At 42.6% G+C, this 27,541-nt stretch overlaps 2 protein-coding genes and 1 pseudogene across 2 annotated transcripts; 2 read left to right on the top strand and 1 right to left on the bottom strand.

Annotated features, from left to right (window-relative positions):
* The first annotated feature begins 9,314 nt into the window (after positions 1-9,314).
* Positions 9,315-10,234, top strand: LOC123056092 (protein MAIN-LIKE 1-like; annotated as a pseudogene).
* Positions 10,235-16,164: 5,930 nt separating this feature from the next.
* Positions 16,165-17,165, top strand: LOC123055094 (BTB/POZ and MATH domain-containing protein 1-like). The gene is made up of 3 exons (XM_044479014.1): positions 16,165-16,335; positions 16,378-16,701; positions 16,788-17,165. The coding sequence occupies exons 1-3, from the start codon at positions 16,165-16,167 to the stop codon at positions 17,163-17,165; spliced, it is 873 nt and encodes a 290-aa protein (XP_044334949.1).
* Positions 17,166-18,560: 1,395 nt separating this feature from the next.
* Positions 18,561-21,842, bottom strand: LOC123055095 (methylthioribose kinase 1). The gene is made up of 7 exons (XM_044479016.1): positions 21,525-21,842; positions 21,128-21,437; positions 20,966-21,042; positions 20,633-20,730; positions 20,352-20,553; positions 19,569-19,783; positions 18,561-19,074 (listed from the first exon to the last, which is right to left on the bottom strand). The coding sequence occupies exons 1-7, from the start codon at positions 21,720-21,722 to the stop codon at positions 18,900-18,902; spliced, it is 1,275 nt and encodes a 424-aa protein (XP_044334951.1). The 5' UTR covers positions 21,723-21,842; the 3' UTR covers positions 18,561-18,899.
* Between the last annotated feature and the right edge of the window lie 5,699 nt (positions 21,843-27,541).

The following is a 27,541-nucleotide window of genomic DNA, read 5'->3' on the forward strand; positions in this document are numbered from 1 at the left end:
TGCAGGAACTGCTTTGGTATACCAGATTAATTTGTATTATGGAGCAACTAAGAATTTATCATTGCAGTTAAGTTCTCAGCACGTCGTTTATTTTTGTAGGCTGTGGCTTGCACACATTTATTGTATTTAGGGCCACATATTGCCCTTTTCACAATGAAAGCAGTTCAGTGTGGTCGGGTTGATTTGAAGAGTGCTCCTTATGACACTGTTCTTTTTAAAAGCAGGCCTTCATGGTTGGAGAAAGACTATCGGGAGTTTGGATCTCCAGTATATCAGGAAATAATCCCATTTAGCAAAATACTCCATGAAGTTCATCTTCAAGTTGTTCCTTGGGGCATTGGAACCGCACTTGGAGAGCTTCCTCCATATTTTATTTCTACAGCAGGTTATGTTTATACTGCTTTGCTATTGCCAAGAAGAACATAATGTACCATTGTAATCAACTCATGCTATACTTCATTATTCTTTAAGTTTTTATTCCACGGCTTTGTCGCGAATCACTTAAAATTATGTATAAATGCTTCACCGCGTCCAAACTTACATGAACACATCACATGTGTAATTGAGCGTCAGAAAGAAGTGCATAGTCCTATTAGCAAAAAGCTTCTTGATCGGTTACAAATTAATCAACCATCTATAGCACGCTTTGATCAGTTTTATGGTCCTGCTCAGATGTTAGATCTTGAATGCATTTAAGTTCCATCCATGCCCTCTAAGTCTTTTGTGGGTCTTCCTTTGCTACTTCTATTATGGTTATGTTTAAATGACAATCTTTTTATTCCCATTTTGTGTGATTATGTCTAATAACTATACGATAAGCTGACTTATCTAGCTTATAAGTTTTAGAATCTCGACCTCATAAATGATCATAAAAGATTAGCCTAGGTTAAGGCTAAACAATTCTTGACCTTAGTGTTTTCTTTGGAAGAATTACTGATGTGGACAATCCATGTTTCTAGCATTTTATCGTACCTCTCTAAAATTCCCACTCACAATGGTTAGATGCTATTCCGTTCCTCTCCATTGTCATGACGCAGTTACAATTACAGGTTTAAGCCTCTCTGTCCCTCTCCTGTAATCTAGCAATATGTCAACGCTTAAATGGATTCAGTTCTTGCAGCATATATAGCATTAAAATGCTTGATGTTTTGCCTCTTTGGGTGGCCTTGCTTGATGTTCTCCTCATGTATATAGATTGCTACAATGGAATAGCTTGTCAGACTCTTTGTATGTTTATAAGCTTATCAGTTCATTTTTCAAGATTAGAATGTTATCAATGATGGCCACTTCTAGGTTGTTTATAATGCATTTACAGATCATTGGTGTGTCTGTGTGTGCTTACCCCTTTGATAATCAATATGATGCAGATGCGTCTATCATAGATTTCATTTGACTTTTGATGTGAATACTACATGCTTCAACGACAAAAGGTATCCAGGAGGTTCTTCCCATCAAATCTATTTAAAATTCACTATCCAGTTTTTGCCTATTTAGTTTGTTTGCAGATTATTTTTGGGTGCCTGTGTTGATCTCTTGGCAATTTATCGATAGCCTTGGAAGCTTCAATTAAGTTAATCAGATTAGAAGATTATTACTTAATTAAATTATGAGTTTGCTATTCCCATATGCTTCTTTGGTCATAAAAGTAAGTAATAAATTGGCTGTTTTGTACAGGTTTTATCAATTAATTATTTTCAGGACTAGGAGCTTTTTCATTAACTTATCTGAATTTTGTAGCTCACTAGGTACCTCCTGTAGTTAGGTGTATACAAGTCTTCTGTAGAACTTGACTGTTGACATCTCCTAAAAAATAGGAAGGTTACCAATCGTTCATTACCAATTGTATCAGGACACTTTTATAGAAGATACGGCTTACTGTGCATTCAAACAGTAGCCGCAGAGTTTGGTCTTTCTATTATTTCTCTACACATTGGATTTGGATTTGCCCTGATTTACGTAGAGAAGCCTCCAGCAATACTGAAATTTTTGCTGTTTGTTTTGTTGTTGGTCTATAGACATTTATATTTTGAGAATCATTCTGAAACCAGGGTTCAAAGCACTGAGAAAATATGGTTCTATTTCTGAGTCTTGTGCTAATGCTTCAAAGGGAGATGAAGAAAAAGAATCAGTACTGTTGACCCATTGTATCTACTAGCAGACTAAAAGGTTTGGTTCCTACTCCATTCAATGTCTGTGATTAGCAACATGGAACACATCTTTCACTCATAATTTTCTTTATTACTGTGTTTTGCATAGGAACACCGTAATGCCGAGTAATGTACCGACGTGTTGTGCAACTGCAGTCCTATAATGAATTAAAGTATCAGTTCAAGTTGTTCACCAGGTTGTTCTTCCCCCATCATTCCCCATATTTCCTTTTCATAAATTACATACTGAGTTGTAGGTTGATCAGGTCTATTGCATGAGGCAGAACAAGGATGAGAACATTTTTTAGCTTTTTCATGTGTATGTTCAGCAGCGGGCAATGCTTGAGATAGATTTGGGTGCACAACATATATATAAATATGTTGTTGCTTTTGAATAAACATAGATAAGCTGCGGCAGGGATGAGATATCTGTCCAACTGTCATCCTTCCTTGACTTGGGTTTGTCATTTCTGTCAGTGTCCGCTTCCTTCGTTGGTTGTCACCTGTTTGCACGTTGCTGTAGTTCAGAGATCATAATATATTTTCCAGGGATACAATTGACTATGTCACCCAGTTTGCTAATATAACTATTTACTTCTATCTCATAGAGATTCTTACAAAATATCATGCATACGAGTCCGAGTTTAAGTTGAATATAACCACTGGATTATTCAAATGCAGATTCTTTTGTAACTTAAGAGGTTAGACATAGTTGCATGCACTTTAGCTAAGAGGAGCACAACATTGGAGAGAAAGGAAATGATCAAAGTTGATCTATTTCAGGCACATATTTTGTACTGATTGAAACATATGAGCAAGGTTGTCGCAGTGATGTTCTATATCACAGTTTTCCCATGTAATGTGATTACATATTCCACTTTCTTATTGCAAACATGCTAATATCGTTCTTTCATTCAGACGCCGTCACTAACAATTAATAACAATAAAAATTTATGTTCTAAAAATCCGACTAAACTTTACTATCCTGTTTATTACTGCATTTTATAAACCTTTGTAAGCGTCATGATTTCTTTTGTTAATACAATTTGGTTGTTCCAATTCATATTTATACCGTGTTATGGGCCGGAACGGGATATTGGACAAGGCGAGGTTGTTCCACTTGCTCAATTTCTAAAGACTTGACCTTATCCATCCCCTTCTCCGCTCTGTGCACCAGCATTCTCTCACCCACCCTCTCTCTTACATTCCATCGCCAGTGTTCCTCTGCATCGGAAAGATGACTTCGATTGCAAGGTCTGCTTCATCACCCGCAAGGTCAGCTCCCTCCCCTCTATGCATTGTGCCGGGAGGTCCGTTCTTCAGGTGAATCATCACCAAATCAAGCTGCCTCGCCCACTTCCAGGCAGACCTTGACCAATAGCACGGTATTATTTCAGTTTCCGGTCAATGTTTTTTCCTAGAGGCATGGTCAAAATAGAAAAGTTCTACTTCTGAGTCAAATACAGTAGTGTAGTTATTCTCCGTGACTGAAATTGATATTTGTTTCATTATTAACAAGAATAGATCAGCTGTCTCATGCGGATGACTACCGTGTTGATCTATTAATGGAAATTGCAAAAGTGTCTGATTCATCCTAGCTAATTCAAGTTAACTTGACTACAACAATATATACGTTTATTTACAAGCCCTGCTCCACATGGACAACAATAATAGTGGGTAGGAAGTGTAGTTCATTGAGAATCAGACATCAGTCTGATGGTACTTCATATTTGCTTCTATAACCTGATCTGATAAATGCTATCGTATCAAGTGTAAGAGAATGAAGTTCCTTCTCTGGTTAAACTACTGGTCCCTGTTGCGTGTATGCTTCCTGCTCAACACCTAAATAATCAATTAGTGCATGGTCACACATGTTGATCTCCTATTTACTTGTTGCTTGAGTATTATTTTCATTTTCTAACATTGTCCTTTCTAGAGGAAATTTTACTTCATAAACAAAGGCACATCAATATGTTGTTTGATTGATCCTAGCAATTTAAGCTTACTTTGGAAAGAGGGTGATAGGTAGGTAGTGTTATTGTAGGAGATATGCCCTAGAGGCAATAATAAATGATATTGTTTATCTCCGAGTTCATAATTATGTTTATGTTCCATGCTATAACTGCTATGGTTCTCGAGTCTGCAATAACCACGAGGCTCGGAGGAAGACTCATATGCACGTGTGGAATAATAAACGGTAAAATGTATTCCTAGTCTGGCCTCTAAGACTAGCTCAAGTGTTGCATGATGGTTATGTTTTCCTGATCATGGGCATGTCTATGCCAGCAACCTTGAGGGCATAATGTTAAGAGAACATTTGTGTTGAATCGACCCGGCATGATGTTATGCTATGAGATTCATTCGTCACAAGTTTATTGGTACATAACACAGAGATGGTTAACGTTTGCATGATTCCTTAGACCATGAGAGTATCGAGTTTCTTCATGCTTGCTTCATGAACTTTGGGGTTTGTTAAACGTCATCCGTAAATGGGTGGCTATTACGGCGGCTTACGGGTTCATGGAAAAGTGTGTCAAGTAACTTGATAGCTCAAGATTGGGATTTGCTCCTCCGATGATGGAGAGATATCTCTGGGCCCTCTCGGTGTTACGGTATCCATCATCGTCTGGCCAGACACTTTGTGGGATCACGGGGATGCCGGAACACGATAACGAGAAAAGAGAACAATACCGGTAACGAGGTAACTAGCATAGTGGACAAGTTGTTGATCCACGGGAATGCCAACATGTCTCACCTCGGGTATTTGTAACATATCGCGAAGCAACAGGAATAGCACACGGCAACTGGAGGTTCACTCGAATATTTATTCGTGTGGGTATAGGGGTCAATATGGGTGTCCACGGCTCCGATGTTGATCATTGATCGGAAGGGGTTCCGGGTCATGTCTATACTTCACCGAACCTATAGGGTCACACGCTTAAGGGTCATCTATCTGCTGAATACTAGACAGGGAGTCTGAGAGAAAATCACCGAAAAAGTTTCGGACACCGAAAAGTTTCGGACAGCGGAATCGTACCGCAGAGAGAGGTCATCGGATAAGTTTCGATGATACCGAAAAGTTGTTTCGGGATACACCATTAAGTAAAATTGGTTTCGGCACATGCCTGATAATTCTTGGAGGATGCCAGAATCATTCTGGAAGCTTTTTGGAATTTTCTGAGATAAAAACCGGAAATGTTCCGGAGCTGCCGGAGCCACTTCAGATGCGTTTCGCAGATGAAAATCACTAAAACCGGAATTGTTTCGGAATGCGTTGAAAATCATTTTAGTGGGTACTGGAAATGTTCTTAGCCCACATAAATATTTTCAGTTCGATCAGACGCTGAAAAATGTCGTCGTGAATAGTGAAAATCAGCTTTATGGTTACTTTATGGAAAGCCACCTTTTGGGGCTTTGCTCCAAAAGATCTTGGGGATGACATGGATGGATAGGAGCCATTTTTTGGGCCCCTCATGGGGGTGTGGCCGGCCACATGGGGTATCCCCCCTTGGGGACCCTCTTGTTCCTTGGTTTCACTCCTAGGTCCTTGTGGAAGGACTTCATTCATGTGCATTTTGGGTTTTTTGTGAAACTACCCTACCCCCTTGGGATTTCCTATAAATAGAGGTGGAGGGGCAGCCCTCCACACTCATCCCTTGCTCTCATACACATGCCATGCATTATCTGGCTTCTTCTCTCCCTCCCACGAAAAGAGTTTCGTAGAGCCGTAAGGCTGTCTGGGTTCCGGCAGGAACTAGTTCTGGACGGTGAAGCCCTGCCGGATAGATGACACCGTATGTGTGCTACTCTGTAGAGAGATCGTAGTTTCGGTCTTAGTTCGTGAGTGCCTCCCGAAGGGCTGTCCGTGTGACCGTCCGAGTTTCGAAGGTCCTCCCGAAGGGCTGTCCGAGTGACCGTTCGAGTTTCGAAGGTCCTCCCGAAGGGCTGTCCGCGACACCGTCCGGGGGGCTATTCGACCGCCTCCCGGAGGGCTGTCTGAGGAGCAGATGAGGGTATACATCCTCGCGGTTGGGAGGTTGTAAATCCTAGCTGCGGGGATCTGCACCGCCGATCGTCATCGACTCTACTTCCCGCTGCGCTACGAGTCGGTAACGAAAAAGATCAAACCATGTATGCAGTCTCCATAGTGGTCCTGGGCTGGTGCGTAGGTCGGAATTTTTTTTGTTTTCTGCTGCGTTCCCCTACAGTTATTCCATCAGAAGCATAGAAAAGAATGATTTTAACTTAGATTTACTTCTGTAACCTGATCTGATAAATACAGTAGCATCAAGAACAAGAGAACGAAATTTGTGTTCTGCTACCACTGTGTATACTTTCTAAATATAATCCCACACCTGTTGATGCCCTATTTTCTTGCTGCTTGACAAATAGTACAAGTAGAACATGTTCAAGCTCCTGCTATTCTCTTTAGAAATAGCTACACGACACATATCATTTAGTTACTATGAGCATTGTGTTTCTTGCTAGAAATTATCAAATTAATATACATACATATCCCAACAAAAGTGCTTCTGGACACTATGATGCAGTGTCTTGGCCTTCCAAACGCCATGTACTCAAAACAAAAGGCAAGGACAGTTGGTCTTGATGCAACCATTCAATTCTATCCATCTAAGCACCAACTGGACAACGGACTTCCCAGGAAATCGATATCCATCTATGTGTATGGTAAACTCAAAGAAGCTGAAGATCGACTGGCAACTGAAGCTCTCGGGTACATTGAAGGCTCTTACGGGAAGGTTCTGCAAGACCTCAACTATAACAAACTATAGCTGGTTCAGCAAAAATATAAGTCTCTGGAGCATTAGCAGAAAAAAAGAATAACAGACTATTTTAGCAATAGCTGGTGCAGTACTCTCAGTGGAGATCGCATGGCAGCAAAGGAACTTTACCCTGTAATAGATACCAACCTCATAGTAGGATAAACACCCAAACACAACAATCTGAATCATATTTTGTCACAGATAAGATATACTATCTTAGTGATACAACTACACAATCAGATTATGGTCTACAACAAACAAACAAGTATTATTGGAGCTTGGTCAATGATATCAAAGGAATTTCTGCTTTAGACAATGAAGAGTTGCCTGGACGATGAAGTCATTTTCAATACTGATGGCACATGCAGCGATGACTATCTGATGTTCACCACTTCATAACCACAATAGTCTGTATGATGTATCTCTGGCTATGTACTTGGCTTCATAATAACATTGTAAATAATCTACCATAAACTTCTTAGAACACTAAGTATCTCTCTGTGTTTAAATATTTTAATGTGCAGTGTTTGAATACTTGGTTTGATCTTGCCATTTGCGTCATTGGCGCAACGGGTCATCTAGCATGAACAAACACTACTAGGGAAAAGCTTATAGGCAGACGCTTACTAGTAGCGCGGGTTTATAACCCTCGCTACTGCTACTTACTAGTAGCGCGGGTTTTTACCCCTCGCTACTACTAAGTTGATACTAGTAGCGCAGATTTTTAACCCGCGCTACTACTAAGCGGTCTCTACCGTGCCCTCCCGGGACATGCCATAGTAGTAGCGAGGGGTACAAACCCGCGCTACTACTAAGTTGATAGTAGTAGCACGATTTTATACCCCTCGCTACTACTAAGTAAGAGGTAGGTGAAATCCCCATATCCTCGGCCGAATCCCTCCTCTCTCCCTCACTTTCCCCCTCTCTCACTTTCCTCCTCTCTCCCTCGTACTCCAGCGATGGACGCCGCTGGTACACTCTGCTTTCTTCCCCCCTCCCTCTCCGAGATCCCTCCGGTGGGAGGTCGCCGGAGCTCCTCACCGCCGCCAAGATGCGGAAGCGCGACCTCGGCATCCTCCTCCTCGCCGCCTTCGTCGTCATATTCTCGCTCCAGGTCAGCCCTCCTCCTCCCCCCCTCTCCGATTCGATCCGGAACCCTAGCTGACCCATCCCCCTCCACCACCGACAGCACGAGGGTGACTTCTCGTTCCAGGAGGCGTGGTACCACCTGTCGGACGACGGGTTCCCGATCAAGCACGACGTGGACCGCCTCCCGCCGCTGCTCTTCGCTGACCTCAACGGCTACGGCCGCCGCGAGGTGCTGTTCCCCACGCACGACGCCAAGATCCAGGTCCTCCAGCTCCCGGCCCATGCCGGGCTGGCCTCCGCGGCCGCCCTCGAAGGCTTCCACGAGGCGCGCGTCATGGCCAAGATCTCCCTGCTCCGGGCCAACGTGCGCGTCGCCGCCGGCCGCCGCCCCGTCGCCATGGCCGTCGGCGCCGTCGACCGAACCATTGACACCATTGACAGCACGCACGGGGTCGAGATTCTTTTTTGGTTTTTCAAATTAATAGTAGTAGCGTGGGTCACAGACACGCCCTACAGATAGTTAGTAGTAGCGCATGTCGAACCCGCGCTACTACTAACACACGTACTAGTAGCGCGGGATGCACCGCGCTACTACTAGTAGTTAGCTGTAGCGCCGTAGTAGTAGCGCAGGCACCCGCGCGCTACTACTAGTAGTTAGCTGTAGCGCCGTAGTAGTAGCGCAGGCACCCGCGCTACTACTAGCTTTTAACCCGCGCTACTACTAGGCTTTTTCCTAGTAGTGAAAGGGCAAGCATATGCTTTTGTCTTCAATTGCACTTCCAAGGGACTGCGCCTGATCGTCTACTCAATATAAGCAAACTGCAAAAGCCCCTTGTTATATAACTTAATATTAGTATAAATGCCTACCAAGACTTCTGTGTTTATCCTCCTTTTGGATCTTATGTAATCCCCTAAGACCATCCTATGCATTTAGCTATCGGTTATTTGCTGCTTAGGCTGCTGTGTGGTATGCTTTTGTAACAACCATGATAAAAGAAATATATGCTTTTGTCTTCAAATGCACGTCCAAAAGCCTCTGCATGATTGTCTATCCAATCTAAACAGATCACAAGAATCCTTTCGTACATGACTTAGTGCATCATTTTTTATCTCATGTAAAACGAACCATGACAATCGTGTGCGTATGACTATCGCTTGCTTGCTGCATATAGTATCATGATCTATGCTTTTCGAACAACAATATGTTAATGCACACTTTTCCAATACTTGGCTTATACTCAGCCTTTGCGTCATTGGCGCAACGGGTCATCTAGTTTAGTTAGAAACCGAAACAATGCTCACATATGAAATAATGCTCATGTACGTCTTATTGTTTGAAATATGCAGGTTGGTGTGGCTTCTCGATGATTACTATAACGTTGAACACCGGGCCTACTTGATGGTGGAGAAGAAGATGGTAATAAGCATACTAGTTGGTAGTTCATAAGTTGTGTTTAGTTCAAATGGATATCCCGTAATACTCTCATTTTTTATGTTTGCAGAACCTTTTACCCGTGAAGGTTCAGTCTCACGGGGCCTCGTCAAGTGCCATGCCGTATGATGAGCGATACACACCATACATGAAGATGACATGATTCCTCCCGTTCATCTAGCTTGTCAGTCGGTCGACGCCAAACCTGAACGCTGCAGGAATCACCTAACTTGTGGATCGGTAGAGGCCGGAGACGCACGGTTTCCACCTCCAGGCCGGGGAGATGACCATGACACTTCAGGATGTTTCTATGATCCTTGCACTTCCTATCGAGGGGAAGCCTCTGTGTATGAGCACCGATTCTGAGGGGTGGCGCCAGCAGATGAAGACCCTTATTGGTATGGCTCATGTAGAGTCTGAAGACAACAGTAAAGATAGAGTCCCAGTAGGCGCTCCTTACATGTGGATCGTAGCGAACTTTGCGCATTGCCCTGAGGACACTAATGATGATGTGATCCAGACGTATGATCGCGTGTACATGTGGTATGTTATCTCTAAGACTCACTTTGCTGGCGATGGTGGCAGGACCGCTCCATGGATGTGGATCAAGGTGTTGATTGTCTTCGGCAACAAATTTAGCTGGGGTTCGGCGGCACTGGCCTACTTGTACCTGCAGGTAATCAATTGTTTATTTTTACTTTATTATTTGTACATTACCAATGCAAACTTGCCCTTAACTACCATGTTTGCCTTTACGTGCAGTTGAACGATGCTTGTTGTAGGTTCTCATGCATCGCATTTTTTGATTTTTCATGCATGTCATGCATAATGCGAACTTGTTTTTAAGCAATTACCCCCGCTATCATGGGAAACTTACATTTTGTGTGCGTTTTTTTTATTTTGATCTACATCATGGCAAATTTTCTACAAGTTATGTCTCTCTACATTTTTGCATCAATTTTTACTAATGAAGAATATTTTCTTGGTAATGTAATAAATGTTGACATTTTTTGTATATAATATGTCAATTAAATTTTCTACACTACATGGTAATACTCACTTCATATGTCATACAATAAAAGAAATTTGTATATATTTTTTGTTTTTGCATAGTTTCTGACATTTTTTATTTTTTTACAAAGGGAATTGTGTTGGGCCAGAAAGCCTAGCTAAAGGGCCTGCATGGTGTGGTGTTCAGGCGAGGTGTTTTGCGAAATCACTAATTGAGGAGTACTCATTGCAAGGATCACTCCCACCTTCCCACGTTGCGACAAGTGGCGCGCTGCATGTGCGCCACTTGTCGCCACCTGGGAGTTTTCCTTTTTTTTCATAGATCTGTTTATTCAAAACGTTTTATCTCTTAAACCGTGCGTCCAAATCTCGAACCGTTTTCACCGTTGGATTCCTCGCGTCAAGATCTTCAAAACTAGATCCCATGTTGATAGATTTTGACGAACTTTTTTCAGAAAAAAAGGACAAAAAAACGAACCGGGAGCACGGTATTTTCCCTTTTCAAAAGAGGCACGCCCGTGCCTCTCGCAAAATCACAACCGTGCCTCTCACGAAATTAAAACCGTGCCTTTCGCGGTAGAAAAAAAACAGTACGCGTTTTTTTCGTTTCCGAGGAGGCACGGCCGTGCCTCTCGCGAAAGCACAACCATGCCTCTCGCAGAAGCAAAACCGTGCCTCTCGCGGAAGAAAGAAAAACAAAAAACGCGTTTTTTTCTTTTCCGAGAGGCACAGCCGTGCCTCTCGCGAAAGCACAACCGCGCCTCTCGCGGAAGCAAAACCGTTTCTCTCGCGGAAGAAAAAAAGTAGAAAACACGTTTTTTTCGTTTCCGAGAGGCACGGCGAAAGCACAACTGTGCCTCTCGCGGAAGGAAAAAAAAATAGAAAACGCGTTTTTTTCGTTTCCGAGAGGCATGGCCGTGCCTCTCGTTGAAGAAAAACCGTGACTCTCGCAAAAGAAAAAAACGTGTTTATTCGCGCAAAAAAAAGACAGATGAAAAACTGAAACGTCGAAAAAAACCAAAAAACCCGTTTAAAAAGCCGAAAACGCGTATGAAAAAATTAAAAAAAGAAAATCCGAAGGGAGTGTACAGAGCACGACACATCACGGGCGGCTGAGAACGCGCCAAGTAGCGCTGATCGCGTGGGGTGTTTCCCCGAGAGTCCCTGTGTGCCGCGCATGTCCGTCAAAAGGAGCCAGCTTGCTGAGGCCAGAACGCTTGGGCCGGCCCACTATGCTCCCAATTATCTTCTTTTATTTTTTTACGTTGAAGTATAGAGCCGATACTGTAGCAACCGGCACTGTAGCATCCAGTTCACAATAGCTCTCGCTATTTGCTCGGTTCTTATATAAGAAATTTTGAAAATGCGAATATATACAATGCCAATTTTGAAATACACTTTAAATATATTGTAATGTACTTTGAACAATTCTTGAATACGCATTGAACATTTTTGTAAGGTACGTTACAATTCGTGAATACACATTGAAACATTTAGTGTAATATATGCTGAACAAAAATGAAATACGTAATGAAAATTTTTAGTATTTTGTTGAACAAATTTGTAGCAAGCGGAGAGGGCCATGGCGACCCCCATTTGGCCCAAAGGCTCACTAAATATATATTTTGAGAATAATGCCATGAAAAAAATAGAATGTAAAAAATGCCACAAAAGATGACGTGTTCCTAGTCATCACCCGAAAAAACTTGTGTGCAAAAAAATGGCAGAAAAAAATGCCACCTCTCAATATTAAAAATGGCATCTTCTCAAAAATAATAATAATAAATCCATCCTCAAAATAATTGAAATACCCATCCTATTATAAAATAAAAAATGTCATGCTCTTATAAATTAAAATTTCACACTCTTATAAATAAAACGGTCATCCTCCAATAATAAAAATTCCATCCTCTTATGTTCTAATAAAAGTTTCGTTCTATCATAATAAAAATGCCATCCTCTTAAATAATAAAAATGTCATCCTCATAATAATAAAATGCCATCCTGCTATAAAATCAAAAGAAAACATGCTCATACAAAATAAAACTACCATCCTCTAATAATAAAAATGTCATCCTCTTATATTCTTATAATTAAATACAATCTTCTTATAATAAGATATGTCATTCTCTTCTAGTAAAACTGCTCTGTGAGAAAATAAAAAAATGTTTTCTTGGTTGAATTAAAAAATAAAAATGCTACAAAAATGCCACGTTATATATAAAATCTTTTTTTACCATGAATGCTCATGAACTATATCTCTAGCCCATTGGCTAAAAGCCCGCTCTAGACTTCCCTCGCGCGTTGGTTACCCTTTTTGGAAAAGAAAAAGGCAAAATCGAGTGGTTGCCAGGAATCGGCAGGCAATGAATGTCTCTAGCCATCTGAGGTGGCATTGGCCCTGCGTCGAGATCCGTGCGACTACGATTGGGACGTTCGATGGGGACCTAGGGTTGGCCTCCCGGGGAACACGGATCAGATAACATTTCTGATCTTTTTAGGGAAGGAAAATCATCAGTTTGCCAATCATTCGCTTCGCCAAGGCCCAAGTGGTAGAGCACTATCGCCGCCAGTTCAGTCATAGAGCAGAGAGGAGAGCAGAGGTCGCTGACAAAACCCCTATTCGTGGCCGCCGCCCTAATTTTCCCTCCGCACAAGCACTGACTATGTTCCGTCTGCCGCGGACACGATGGATGAGTCGCCGCAACTCCAAAGTGATTCGGCAACATCAGGCAATGCCGGCTCTGGGCATGCCCAAGTGTTGTTTGACGGAATTCCCAAACAAGACCCGGTACAATCTTTGCCCCTATGACATTTACATTCGTTGATTCATTTGTTGCACATACCATTCTATCAAACTTGTAGGACAATAGTTTGACCGCGATGCATATTGTAGGACCAAATAAAGCTTAACATAATAAATGATGGTCAAGAGCCTTTGCAATTTGACATTGGGATACCGATTTCTCGTTGTTAGAAGTTGGGCAAACATCACACACTAAAAGAAGAAGGTAGTGAAGCCAAGAGGTTCGGCATTCACACAATTTGAAGATGTCTTGTTGGTTGAAAGTTGGTTGAATACTAGCATAGATCTGGTATGTGGAACGGAGCAAAAAGGCGTCAAATATTCGGAAAAAAAGTTCACAAACTTTATCATGAGCAAAAACACTATGTGGTGCCACATTAAATCATTAGTGATCGCGGCGCATGCTCTCTCTAACATAAATGGTCCACCATCCAAGATAACATTAGCAAGTTTGTTGGTTTTCTCAAATAAGTCCTTGGCAAGAACCAAAGCGGTATTGGAGTACAATCCCATGCAACTTTGGTGGCGGCTCTGTACAATTAAGTCAGGAAGAAGCCAGTCAAAAGGCTCAATTGTTGGATGAAATTGCACGGGAAACCAAAGTGGCAAACCGTCATTGAGGACATTGAAAGCGACACCAAGAAGATGACGAAAAATGATGAGTCTAACTCCAACCAATCAATTGGATTGGATGGCGAAGACGAAAAAAATAGTAGAACAGACATACAAGCCTCTGTGCCAAAGATAAATCATTGGGTGATGGAAAACAAGTGAGAGAAGGCCAAGGCCGACTTCTTTGCAACTCTCTCACTATGGGATTTGAGTGGCTGCCTCTCTCTAGTAGCTTCTGAGTGAGCACGCCTAGGCCGACTTTGTAGCAGCCCATCCTCAGTTCAGCTGTAGAGCAGAGCAGAGGTCTAGCCCAGCCGTAGAGCAGAGGAGAGCAGAGGTCACTACCAAAAGGGACCGACTAGTAGTCAATCGGCTGAAACTACAATTTGGGTCAGTCATTTTTATTTTCCAGCGTTGCTCTTGCATGCGAGAACTGCAGATAAGGTAATTAAGCCATGTCGTACATGCCTAGCATGTGACGAAAAGTGATATCTTATTCTTCAGCGTTGCTCTTGCATGTCTTACTGCATGGGCCCCTTCTAGCATGCATGAAAGGAAAGAATCAAAAGCGTGCAATTTTTGTGTGTGGCAAAAGCATGCAATTACATGCGAAACTATCATGTCTACATGAACATAGTGTGGGATTAAAAACGAAGAAATTTTAATTTAGATTAGAAATCAAAAACTTGTGTTGGTGTCACCTTAAAATAAATGAACACAAACAATAATAAAAATTGAAGTTTACTAAGAAAAAAATAAATTAGTGGCATTGATATTATCATTGAATAAGAAATAAAATAAAATAAAATAAATAATGACAAATTTTGCACATAATTTATGCGGAAATTGCGCCTTCTATAAAAATGCAAGAACAAGCATATAATTGTGGATTTTAAAAAACATCCTAATAAGTAATGAATTAGTATGTTACGTTTTTTATAATATGCATGAATAAACATATAATGGTGGAATTATATTGCTATTAGCCTGAGAGAAAATAAAATGAAATGAAAGCTAAAACTAAATCAAAATAATGAAGTTTTCTAGGGAAGAATGAAACACTTTAAGAAGGCAAAAAATGAAAAAAAAAACACACAACTTTGCACTGAAATTACACTTTTTGTAATATGCAACGAATTGTACAATACAGGCAATCTACTATAATTTAAAACATGCTGTATACTACTTGTTTGTATACTGACACATATTAAAATAAAGAACAACATTTTTTAAGAAAGAATGAATTAGTGACATTGGTATTATCCTTTAAGGAGAAAGAAAGTGAAAAAAAATGATAAAGTTGCACACAGTTTACACAGAAATTGCACCTTTTTATTATATGCAACAATAAACATACAATAGTGTAAGTTTCATAAAAAGACGAAGTTTTAAAGAAGGAATGAATTGGGGGCATTTGTATTGCCATTAAAGTAGAAATACAATTAAATAAAACTAAAAATAAAAAAATAAAGTTTTCAAAGAAATATTAAATTTGTCGCATTGGTATTACCCTTAAGAACAAAGCAAAAAAAAAACTTGCACACACCTTTGCACTGAAATTGCACTTTTTGTAATATACAAGGAATACACATACAATAGTTGCAACTTTCGCAATCTAGTATAATCTACACATGTATTTGTATATTACTTGCTTGCATATGTATACACCCAAATAATAATAAAAATGTCATTTCTAACAAATAATGAATTAGTGGCATTAGTATTACCCTTAAGGAAGAAAGAAAATGGAACAAGAACTTTCAGACAATTAGCACAAAAATTGCACTTTTCATAATGAGTAAGAACAAACATATAATAGTAAATTTTTCACACCATAGTATATTTTGCAGACATCGTATTTACGTCTGTACATGTACACACATTCAACATCCGAAAATACACATAAAGTAAAAAAGAAAATTTGACAAAAATAATGAAAAAAACAAAAACAAACATGAACATGAAAACAGAAGCAAAAACAAGGGGAAAACGCGTGCACACACACACTGCACACACATTAAAATTGGCATGCATTCCATCCATGCATGTGCGTGCAAGAGTCAGCAACAGAGATCTGCATGCATGAAGGTTGGGTCATGCACTCAATAAGGTAAGGGGAAATCGACTGAACAAATAATTGGGTCAGTCAAATCCATGGAGCCCTCCCATACGTATCACAAAGCACTTGAATCAACGGCCACAAAATTGACTGACCGAAATTGAAAAAACCAGTCGCCTATTCGCCGCCGCCGCCCCAATTTCCCCTCCACACAAGCACCGGAAATGGCGGCACCACAGAGTCCGAGTACAACGACTACAAGGTCGGCGTGCATCCCGAATACGGCGCGCAGCACGCACGTGTTCACGGTCGCCGGCTACAGGCTGCACAAGGGCATCGGCGTCGGCAACTTCATCCGGCCGATCTGCCACATTGGACGTCCGCGGCTACGACTGGTGCATCCGCTACTACCCCGACGGATTCAGTTCTGAATACAGGACTACGTTTCAGTCTTCGTCGAGCTCCAGACAAAGAAATCCATGGTGAGGGCGCTCTACGACCTTAGGCTGACCAACTGGGCCACCGGTCTGTCGTCACTCATCTTCTCCCGGCAATCGTCCTTTCCGGCGTTCGACTCCCGCCGCTCATTCAGGAAGAACAACCACCATGTCAAGGGGCAATCCCTGTTCATGAAGAGGGACCTCCTGGAGGCATCCCCGTACCTGAAAGATGACTGCATCGTCATCGAGTGCGATGTGACTGTTCTCCTCAAGGAAATACCGACCGTGGCGACCGCCACCACCAAGACGCCTGAGATCCAGGTGCCGCCGTCTGACCTGTCAAATAATCTTGCAAACGAGCGGACTTGGTGATCAATGTCAGTGGGGAGACCTTCCACGCACACAAGATCGTGCTCGCGATGCGGTCTCCGGTGATCGACGCGGAGCTCTACGGGCCAATGGCAGTGTGGGACAAGGAGAAGCAGTGCATACAGATTGTGGACATGCAGCCCGCCGTCTTCGGAGCATTTCTTCACTTCATATACACAGATTCATTGCCTGCCATGGATGACCTCCTTGACAGCCATGACAAGAGGGAGGTGATCAGGCATCTGCTTGTGGCTGCAGACAGGTATGCCATGGACAGGCTCAAGCTGATGTGTGAGGCCATCCTCTGCAAGGGTCTAGACGCCGAGAGTGTGGCGGCCACGTTAGCTCTAGCTGATCAGCATGGTTCCAGCAAGCTGAGAGACGCTTGCATGGAGTATATCAAGCTCTTCACCTAGAACAGAGGAAATGTCTGATCGCCTGACTAGAGAGCATGTATTGCTGTCCTTATATATAGCTTATATATGTATGTATTTATGTGATACGCACTGCTGTCCTTTAGATCATGCTGCCTTGTCCTGAAGTCCACACATATTTGGGAGGAGATGAGTAAGTTCATCAGAATTTATGTTGGCTAGACCTATAGTATTATGTATGAATCCATGCCAGCTTCCCATGAATTTGCTGATAATTATATATGTTGGCTAGACCTATATGTGAATCCATCCTAGCTTCTTGTGAATGTGCTGATATTTATCCTTATCTTCTTTCCTTTTTGTGCTCTTCTTTTTATTAGTCCAGTAAATCTGCAATTTAGGCAGGCTAACATCAATGGGCTACAGGCCATAACCATGTACATTGGTACTGTAGGCAAACAACTATGGAATGTTAGTCTATTGATAGTGCTAATTATACACTATCGTAAGTAAACATAACATCTGTTACAGTGCCCAAGGTAGATTATGCCTAGCAGGTTGATCTTCAGTGTATATATCTCCTCGTGAGTTTGGGCGTATTTGCCAGAGTTTTGTTCCTTCGGAGTTTTGGGACCTTTGGAGGATACTTCTGGTTCCTACTCAGTGACATGTTACATTTGATGTCATAAGTCATTCTATTTCAGAAGTTAGACACGCATTTCAATTGCAACAGGAACCAAACTGTTTCACACTAACGAATTTCTGTTGAATTACAAACATGCCTGTTTGTACCTCTGATTTGAAATACCAAACATGCCTGTTTCTCCTCTAAATCTAAATTGCAAACACGCTTGTTTTCGGCTGCTAAGGTATGTACACCTGGTGCCCGAGTCGTGCCCAAGTTTTGTTCATGATTCGATGGGGGAAACATATATGTGATGTGATCTCATCCTGTTGGCCGACCGATTTGCGGTGTTTCGGCATTCTGGAGGTTCCCATAACCGCTGTAATTCTCTGCTCAATTTACCCTGCAGAAATGACCGCTTACTGTTGAGTCTTTAAGAATACTGTAGCCACTTGCAGTCTCTCTTCAGCAGTATATATGTGTTGATCCACAGCAGCCTGCGTTACTGCTGAAAACTGGCTAGTGTTACTTGCCGAGACTGCAATCTGCTTGCTTCACACTTATTTCCGGACAGTAAATAATCACTTATTTTCACACTTATATATGTATGTATGTGATATGCACTGCTGTCTTTCAGGTCATGTTGCCTTGTCCTGAAGTCTTCACATATATTTGGGAGGAGATTAGTATGTGAATCCATGCTAGCTTGTTCTGAATGTGCTGATATTTATCCCATGTCTTTGATTTACTCAAATGAATCTGTAATTTAGCCAGGCTAACATCAACCAACAGGTGTTACAGTACAAACAATCTGCTTGGCAAAACCTACCAGATATGGTTTTATTGGTGGCGACCACGCCTGTATCTATGGATAATTGTACAACGTTGAGATACATTGTACACTCTGTTATTCAACTCACAGCTATGCTGCAAGGCAACCTGCCTTACACTAGAAATACACACAGGATGTTCTCGACCCAAGTATAGGCATCTCTGAAGGCAGCCCACTACACAGTACACATAAGCCACACTGATCCAAGGATGGTTTACAAAGAGCAGCACATCTCGATACTCGAGCGTCGGTACTCAATCCTGATAACGATCAAACAAGGTCTCCTCAACCGGAAACGCTGAACAGACGGCTGGTTTTCTCAGTCATGAGTTACTGACTGGACAAGTGCAATCACTTGCTCGATGCTCTCGAACTGGCGTCGGCCCTTCAGGATTGCCTTGCCACAATCAAGCGCACGGCGCTCACATGATGCTCTCTTGCTGGCATCCTCGATTGAGTCAAAATCCTCGACATGGGCAATTCCAACAATTCTCCTGCACAGGGAAGAGCAAGTATAGGCAACAAAAGTCGAGTGATTTTTTGGTCAGAGTCCAGAATCACAAAATCATGCATAAGACACGAGAATATGTGCAGAGTCTGAAACCAATGTCAAATGTGAAGTTTAGTTCTGAACAGGGTACATTTGGTAAGCTATTATGCTTATTTTTTTCACTGCATAGTATTCCTGAAGCACATTTGATCAAATTTTGTTTTGTGCTGCAATCATTGAGGCTGGTCTTCCTGGTCAAATGAGATTTTTAGTCCTCAATAGGGTGCATTTTAAGCTATTTGTGCTTATTTGTCACTGCATAGCATTATGAAAACAGGATGCCATAACAAAACTGAAATCTGAAACCTATGCATTGGACTAGCTTAATACACCTCTGAGTCGTTTCAGTTATAGAGAAGCTTTGATGTATTACCGTAGTCAGGAGTAGATTACATTCAACAAATAACTGATATATTCAGAAATTGAGTGAGTAATTACCTGATCATTTTGGCTGAACCAAATCCAAGACTATCATGAAGTAGACCTGTCATGTACTTCTTCTGTACAACGCTCAAAAGCTCCGGGTTGTTGTATATGGCAGGCAGGTATGCCTCCCCATTCCCATCTTTGTGTTTATTCCAGAGTCCCAAAAATTTCTGCTGGAACAAATTCCACGATTCTTCGATGGTCTTCAATATCCATTGCTTATAAGCCTGCAAAAGGTGGGCAGTCAAAGTGCTTATTTCATTACTGGGACAACAAGAAAAATATCTTCCAAGGATGTGTTTTATCATGAACTGACACTTCTGCAACTGCCATGAAGAGATGCCAGAGCTACTTATGGACTTACAATAAGGCAGGTTATTCTAAACAAGGCAATTATTTGAGGTGCTATACTCTTTCAGCCAACCACCCTCCTCTATATGACAGCCACAGCATCTTCATCATCCTACGGTATCAATTGTTCATTTTTCTAGTAGAGATGAGCATCATATTTAAGCTGTATATATGCCTTTTTTTTCAAAAAAGACATATTCCAAACATTTATTCTAAAAAAATCTAAATAAATAGTAAATGGTGGATAAGGTAATCAGTAATCACACAGGAGCGCATTAAAGAAACATAGTATTAGAACATAAAAGGCCTACCGCAAAACAGCATGTCATACTCTACTATTCCCTCCGTCCGGAAATACTTGTTGAAGAACTGGATGTATCTAGACGTATTAAAGTAAAAATAGGTGCCAGCAAGGTTAAAAGGCCATAATACTGTGATACATACTTTACGGTCATTTGCTTGATCAGCATGCCCATCCTGTGCAAAGTATGCGAGAATCAGGTTCCCCAAGAAGGCCCCAATGTCGTAACCCATCGGCGCGTAGAAGGCAAACTCCGGATCAATCACTTGAGTGGAATCTGGGGTCACCATGATGGAACCGGTATGGAGATCTCCATGAATCAGAGCCTGCGCTCTCTCAATAAACCTGCAGTCCAAAATTCACATAAGAAACACAACATACGCAGCACCAACCAATCTGCAGAAATTCAGAGCTAGCTGATTACATCGACTTCAATTCAGCAATCTCCAACTTCAGCCCATCGTCCTCTCGAACGGCTTCGGCGTCCTTGTCGAGGAGAGGCGAGTTCCAGCGATTGTATTTAGGGGCTGTTTGGTTTGATCCAGCGCCAACTTTGCCAATCTTGGGCTTGCCAAAATATTGGCGCAGGAATCATCTGCCCACGCCTTGCCAAAATATTGGCTGGGAATTGAACTTGAGATATTGTGGAGGTGTGGGCGCGCCAATTGTTTGGCTTGCATCCAAATGGACATCTAGAGCTGGTCAACTACCAATAATTTGGCAGGGCGCCTTGCGGCAATGATCCAAACAACCCCTTGGAGACCATGTATGGGTCCGAGAACACGACCTGCTCCGTGAGCCTGCACATCTCCACGTTCTCGCAGTAGCGAGCAACTGCAATTCACATACGACATGCTATGAATTTCACTTCTTTCCCCCCTTTACAGGCAGAAGAATTCAGCAGAGCAGAGCAGCCGACCTTGCTTCTTGTGCTCGGTGGTGGAGTTGTAGAGGAGGGAGGTGAAGAAGAGGGTCTTGGCCATGTAGTCGGCCATGTGCTCGGCGAGCAGGGGGTACTCGACGCCGGCGATGAGGCCCTTGCGGAGGATGATGTGGGGCGGCTTGATGTAGCGCATCCCGATGAGCGACATGGCGCGGTCGAAGTGGTAGACCTCCGGGACGTGGTCCGGGCAGAGGCGGCCGTGCTCCCGCAGCGCCGAGGCCTCGAAGTAGGCCCGCTCCCTCGTCATCGGCCACGAGTCCCCCACGCAGCGGATGTACGGCAGAGCCTGATCCGATCCGGAGCGCGTCAGTCAGGGGCAGCCGGGGGGGGGGGGGGGGGGGGGGGGGGGGGATGGTAAGGGGGAGGGACGGACCTGCTTGACGACGACGGAGCCGGCGTCGGAGGTGACGATGTAGACGAAGTTGAGGTTGCCGTCGCCGACCTCCTTGACGGCGAGGTCGTCGACGCGGCCGCCGAGGCTGGCGGCCAGCGCCGGGGTCGCCCGGATGTAGGCCACCAGCGACGCCTCGTCCAGCGGGCGGAAGCCCTGCGCCTCGTCGGCGGCTGCCATGGCGAGCTGGCGCGGCGGCGGAGTGGATCGGGACTGAGAGAGTGGGGAATCGCCGGAGGGGCCGGCTGTCGCGAGAACAGAGACGCTGCCGCTCTCTATTAGTAGTGCGTGCTCTGAACCTGGACGGGTATCTGGCAATAGTGACCACTTGCGTTGGGTTGGGATCAGGATTCCCGTTGACTAGAGAGCTCCGAGAGTGAGAGCAACCGCGCCGTGACTATGGGCCATACATTTTCTGATGAAGACCATATGAACTGTCTCTGGTAGTAGAGTAGATTTTTTTTTGTGGAGGATCGAGTAGAATTTTATTTGGGGTAAAGCAACCCAATGCATTTTCTCTCTCAAAGTTTTAGTCCAAATGTACTTCTCTTTGCTCCGCTCCAAGGGATAGAACATGAGCGTCTCAAATTACCTTGTTCTCACTAATTTACAAGTCTTGTGTCACGGGAAAAAGAAAACGAAGAGCTTCTAAGGGCATGAATTCCATTGCTTCATTAATTTTGAGGGGAGAGGAATGGCGCGGTTTGGAGGGTGTTGGTTCAAGGACAACAGAAGCGGAGAAAAGGACAGAATCTTCACGAGATACGCAATGACAATAGAAGTGTTGAAGATCTAGCCGATAGCTTGGTATTTATGCAACGCTAAATGATGTACATTGCGTGGTTGTTTAATATGCTATACCCGTCTCCCCGCGGAGAGACAATCGTCGCAATCTCATTGAAAGAGGCCGGCGATGCATTAAGAGTAGCAAGTTGGATGGCACCACTAACGTAGCAAGGGAAGAAGGCAATTCCTTCTTTTTCTTTGTTTTTCTCCAATATCTCAAAGCTCACAAGTACATTGAACAGAAGAGGGAAATAAATGTAGCCCCGACATTAAACAATGGAAAGGACAATCTCTCTCGATCCAGAGGCAAGTTCCTCAAAACCAATGTATATATAGGATGGAGGTGTCATTCTGGAAGTGTGAGTTTAGCATTCATTCATGTAGTATGTTTTTTGTGTGGTCACTGAAAGACTGTGAATGTAAACTACAGTCTACAAGTCTACAGTCTAAAGCTAACAAATGTTATATGTGTTTGGCGTTGGTTGTGACGTAGCGAGAAATGCATGTGAAAAATGCGATGAAACACACGTAGTCATAGAACTCGAATCACAATTCAGTTTCCAACCATCAACACTTGCTAAGTCTATTGGAATGTCAATTATTTTATTTAAAATTTGAGGGGGGAAAAGACTGGCAACTGTCTTAACAAACATGAAGGGATGTTAACCAAATCAGAAAGAGAACTCCCCCGTCTTAAGAAATCCTCTATAACACTATGCTTCCTAGTTTTAAAGAACCTATATTCAATTGAGGTCTCCAATTGAAGTTGAGTCACCCGATTTTAATCGGGTCAACAATTTCGCAAAGCCCTCTCATTCAATATTTTTAAACTATAAACTATGCTTCCTAGTTTTAAAGAACCTATATTCAATTGAGGTCTCCAATTGGAGTTGAGTCACCTGATTTTAACCGGGTCAACAATTTTGCAAAGCCCTCTCATTCAATATTTTTAAACTATAAACTGTGCTTCCTTGTTTTAAAGAACCTATATTCAATTGAGATCTCCAATCAGAGTTGAGTCACCCTATTTTAACCGGGTCAACAATTTCGCAAAGCCCTCTCATTCAATATTTTTAAACTATAAACTATGCTTCCTAGTTTTAAAGAACCTATATTCAATTGAGGTCTCCAATTGGAGTTGAGTCACCTGATTTTAACCGGGTCAACAATTTTGCAAAGCCCTCTCATTCAATATTTTTAAACTATAAACTGTGCTTCCTTGTTTTAAAGAACCTATATTCAATTGAGATCTCCAATCAGAGTTGAGTCACCCTATTTTAACCGGGTCAACAATTTCGCAAAGCCCTCTCATTCACTATTTTTAAACTATAAACTATGCTTCCTAGTTTTTAAGACCTCACAATTAGTTCGGGTCTTTAATTTAGAATTTGGTCACCCTATTTTGACCAGGTCAATGATTTCTCTAAGCTCTCTCTTTTATACTATACACTATGTTTCCAAATTTTCAAGGCCTCATAATTAACCGAGGTCTTCAAGTTAGAATTTGGTAACTCGATTTTGACCGGGTCAACAATTTCTCAAGGAGCTCTCCCATTTGATTATTTTAATTCATCATGTTCCTGAATTTTGAAACTCTTTCATTCAATTGAGGTATTCAATTTTAAATTTGAGTATTAAATTAAATATCTTGAATAAAAAAGGAAACTAGCACATTAATCATAATCTTCAAAAGTAATCTCAAAGTGATGCCCTGCCAGAACGAGCTGAACTTAATCAAAAGGACAAGATCCATAAAATAAAACATGCATCGCTTATTTTTGTCCATCAGGTCAAATATCACGAACACCACCTGCAAACATCAATGTAGAATTGGACTGAGGGACTGAGGAGTCGCCGGGGACGCTGGGGTTTACGGTGTCGCGGAGGGTGTGTGCGTGGGAGAACAAAGACGCTGCCGCTCTGTATTAATAGTGTGTTTACTGTACCTGGATGGGTATCTGACAATAGTGACCACTTGCGTTGGATTGGGATCAGGATTCCCATTGACTAGGAGAGCTCTGAGAGCAATCGCACCGTGACTCTGGGCCATACATTTTTCTGATGAAGAACATATGAACTGTCTCTAGTAGTACTAGTAGAATTTTGTTTGGGGTAAAGCAACCCAATACATTTTCTCTCTGAAAGTTGTAGTCCAAATGTACTTCTGTTTGCTCCGCTCCAGGGATAGAACATGAGCGCCTCAAATTTCCCTTTGTCACTAATTTACAAATCTTATGCCACGCAAGAAAGAAAATGAAGAGCTTCTGAGGGCATGAATTCCATTGTTCCATTAATTTTGAGAGATGCACAATGATGCTGATTGGAGGGTGTTGGGTTAAGAACAACAGAATCGGAGAAATTGGGTGAATCTTCACGAGATACGCAATAACGATAGCGGCAATGAGGATCTGGCGGATTGCTTGGTAGCTAGGCAATGCAAAACGTTGTACTTCGTAGGGTTCTCTAGTATGCTATTCTCATCTTCCAACGGAGAGACAATCGTCACAATCTCATGGAAAGGCTTCGGCGATGTAGCACAAGTAACGAGTTGGTTGTCACGGCTAACGAAATATGAAAAGAAGGCAAATCCTTCTTTTTCTTTGTTTTCCTCCAATGTCTCAAAGCTCACCAGTATATTGAACAAAAGAGGGAAATATATGTAAGTGCGACATTGCACAATGGCAAGGACTATCTCTCTCGATCTACATGTAATGCAAGTTCCTCAAAACATACATATATATAGGATAGGGGTGTCATTCTAGAAGTGTGAGTTTAGCATTCATTCATGTAGTATGTTCTTTGGTGGTCACTGAAAAAACATGAATATAAACTACAGTTGAAAACTAACAAATGTCATATGTGTTTGGTGTTAGTTGTGATATAGCAAGAAATGCATGTGAAAATGCGTGATGGAACACATGCAGTCATAAAACTTGAATCACACTTCAATCAAACCTTTACTAAGTCTATCAGTACTCGTGCAGTGCCGATTATTCTATTTAAAATTTGAGAAAAAATGATTAGCAACTTTCTTAAGAAATGTAGACAAATTCAGAGGAGGAGGGGGAGGGGATACTGCCATATGCTGGGAATTTTGGCTGGTCTCATGCCATAGATAAATCTCACTGAGCGTATGAAATGAAATTCACTTCATAACCGAGACATGGAAACTAAAAGCATCCAATAGCTAGGTGTATTGTGCTAGCTGCCTTGAAGAACTCCCACGTCTACCAAATCAATAAATCTCACTGAACGTATGAAATGAAATTCACTTTATAACCGAGACATGGAAACTAAAAGCATCCAATAGCTAGGTGTATTCTGCTAGCTGCCTTGAAGAACTCCCACATCTACCAAATCAACATGTTACCATCCAAATCACCTTCGGTGGATGAAGAGACCAAGGATATGTTTGGTTGGTGGCCACATGTGCCTCGCCAAAATTTGGCATCCTATGGTATTCTAGACCATGCATGGTCGTTGACAATTTTTTTCCGAGAAACATAGTACAGTTGAGGACGCTCACAACATGCATGCACACTCACTTCTATGAATACACGCACACAAATCCTATCCCTTTGAGCACCTCTGAGAGTCTGAGCCGACAGATCTTGAGATAGACATAGTCGCATAGTCTATTAAAAGTCGCTCACATATCTCACGTGACCGCCACAACTCTTGCCGAAAATTTGGCCAAAAGGAGGCTAAGAAATCTCCAACCAATATCTTTGTATGGTTAATGGTTGGCAAAAACTGGTTGGACATAAGATGGCATGAACCAAACATAAAGTTGAACATAAATCTTGAAACCAAAATATGTATAATTCACTAATGAAACTAAAATACGTATAATTTACTAAGTTGATGGTAGATCAAATCCTAGGCTTTGGCTTCCTTGTACAGTCAGTTCTGGTGCACAGTGTCCATTCGAAGTGATTGAGATTTTGTCTGCATTCTTGTCTCAGTGGGTTGCAAATTATCGTGGCTTTATCAAGTCCACGAGATCGGCGACGAGCTGATAAGGAGCCGGTGCGGGCCAGGATGTAAGTGGACAGCTGTTTGGACGTCCTGGGACTTGTTCAAACCCGCCAGCACTTCTTATGTGGGATTAGTCACAACCCAATTAATTCTTAGCAGTGTATGTGGCATCCACATACTACCACATACGCAAACATTGTACAAATTGATACAATGAATCAAGATTTCGGTGGGAACTGGAGGGGATCGCGAAGTTGGTATCAAGATGCTGGCTCTTTGAGTTGATGACGATAGCCGTGGGAGATGGAGTCAAGTTTGGTGGTGCTCGGAGATCGACGTACACGACTCCAGGGCTGGGATGACAACACTTCGAGTTGGGTAGTGGCGGGGGTGGGATGGCAACGCTTCAAGTCCTTGCGCATGGGGGATGGGGGAGAAGACGAGGAGGAAGTGACACTTGATGGATAGGAAGGGAGGAGCTAGGTTTCATGGATAAGAGCCGATGCTCCATGGAGAGGACAAGGGAGGGCCTGGTGTTGTCCCGTTCCAATCGCCGATGGGAAAGAAAGGCAACAATGCGTTCGAAGTGATTGAGATTTTGTCTGCATTCTTGTTTCAGTGGATTGCAAATTATCGTGGCTTTATCAAGTCTACGAGATTGGTGACGAGCTGATAAGGAACCGGTGCGGGCCAGGATGTAAATGGACAGCTCTTTGGACGTCCTGGGACTTGTTCAAACCCGCCACCACTTCTTATGTGGGATTATGTCACAATCCAATTAATTCTTAGCAGCGTATGTGGCATCCACATACACAAACATTGTATACATTGATACAATGAATCAAGATTTCGGTGGGATCTGGAGGGGATCGCGAAGTTGGTATCAAGGTGTCGGCTCTTTGAGTTGATGACGATAGCCGGGGGAGATGGAGTCAAGTTTGGTGGTGCTCGGAGATCCACGTACACGACTCCTGGGCCGGTATGACAACACTTCGAGTTGGGTAGCGGCGGTGGTGGGATGGCAACCACTAGTAGAAAAAGGGCCTAATGTGAAGCACATTAGTCCCAGTTTGTAACAAAACCAGCACTAATGTGATCATTAGTGCCGGACCAAATGGCTAGGGGGGCAGAGATCATTAGTACCGGTTCGTGGCGACCCTTTAGTACCGGTTCGAGCCACGAACCGGTACTAAAGTGGCTGTTGCAGGCTGTGGTCAGGCTGGGGGTCCACCGAC

This window comes from Triticum aestivum, chromosome 2D, assembly GCF_018294505.1.
Source record: "Triticum aestivum cultivar Chinese Spring chromosome 2D, IWGSC CS RefSeq v2.1, whole genome shotgun sequence".
Lineage (NCBI taxonomy): Eukaryota > Viridiplantae > Streptophyta > Magnoliopsida > Poales > Poaceae > Triticum > Triticum aestivum.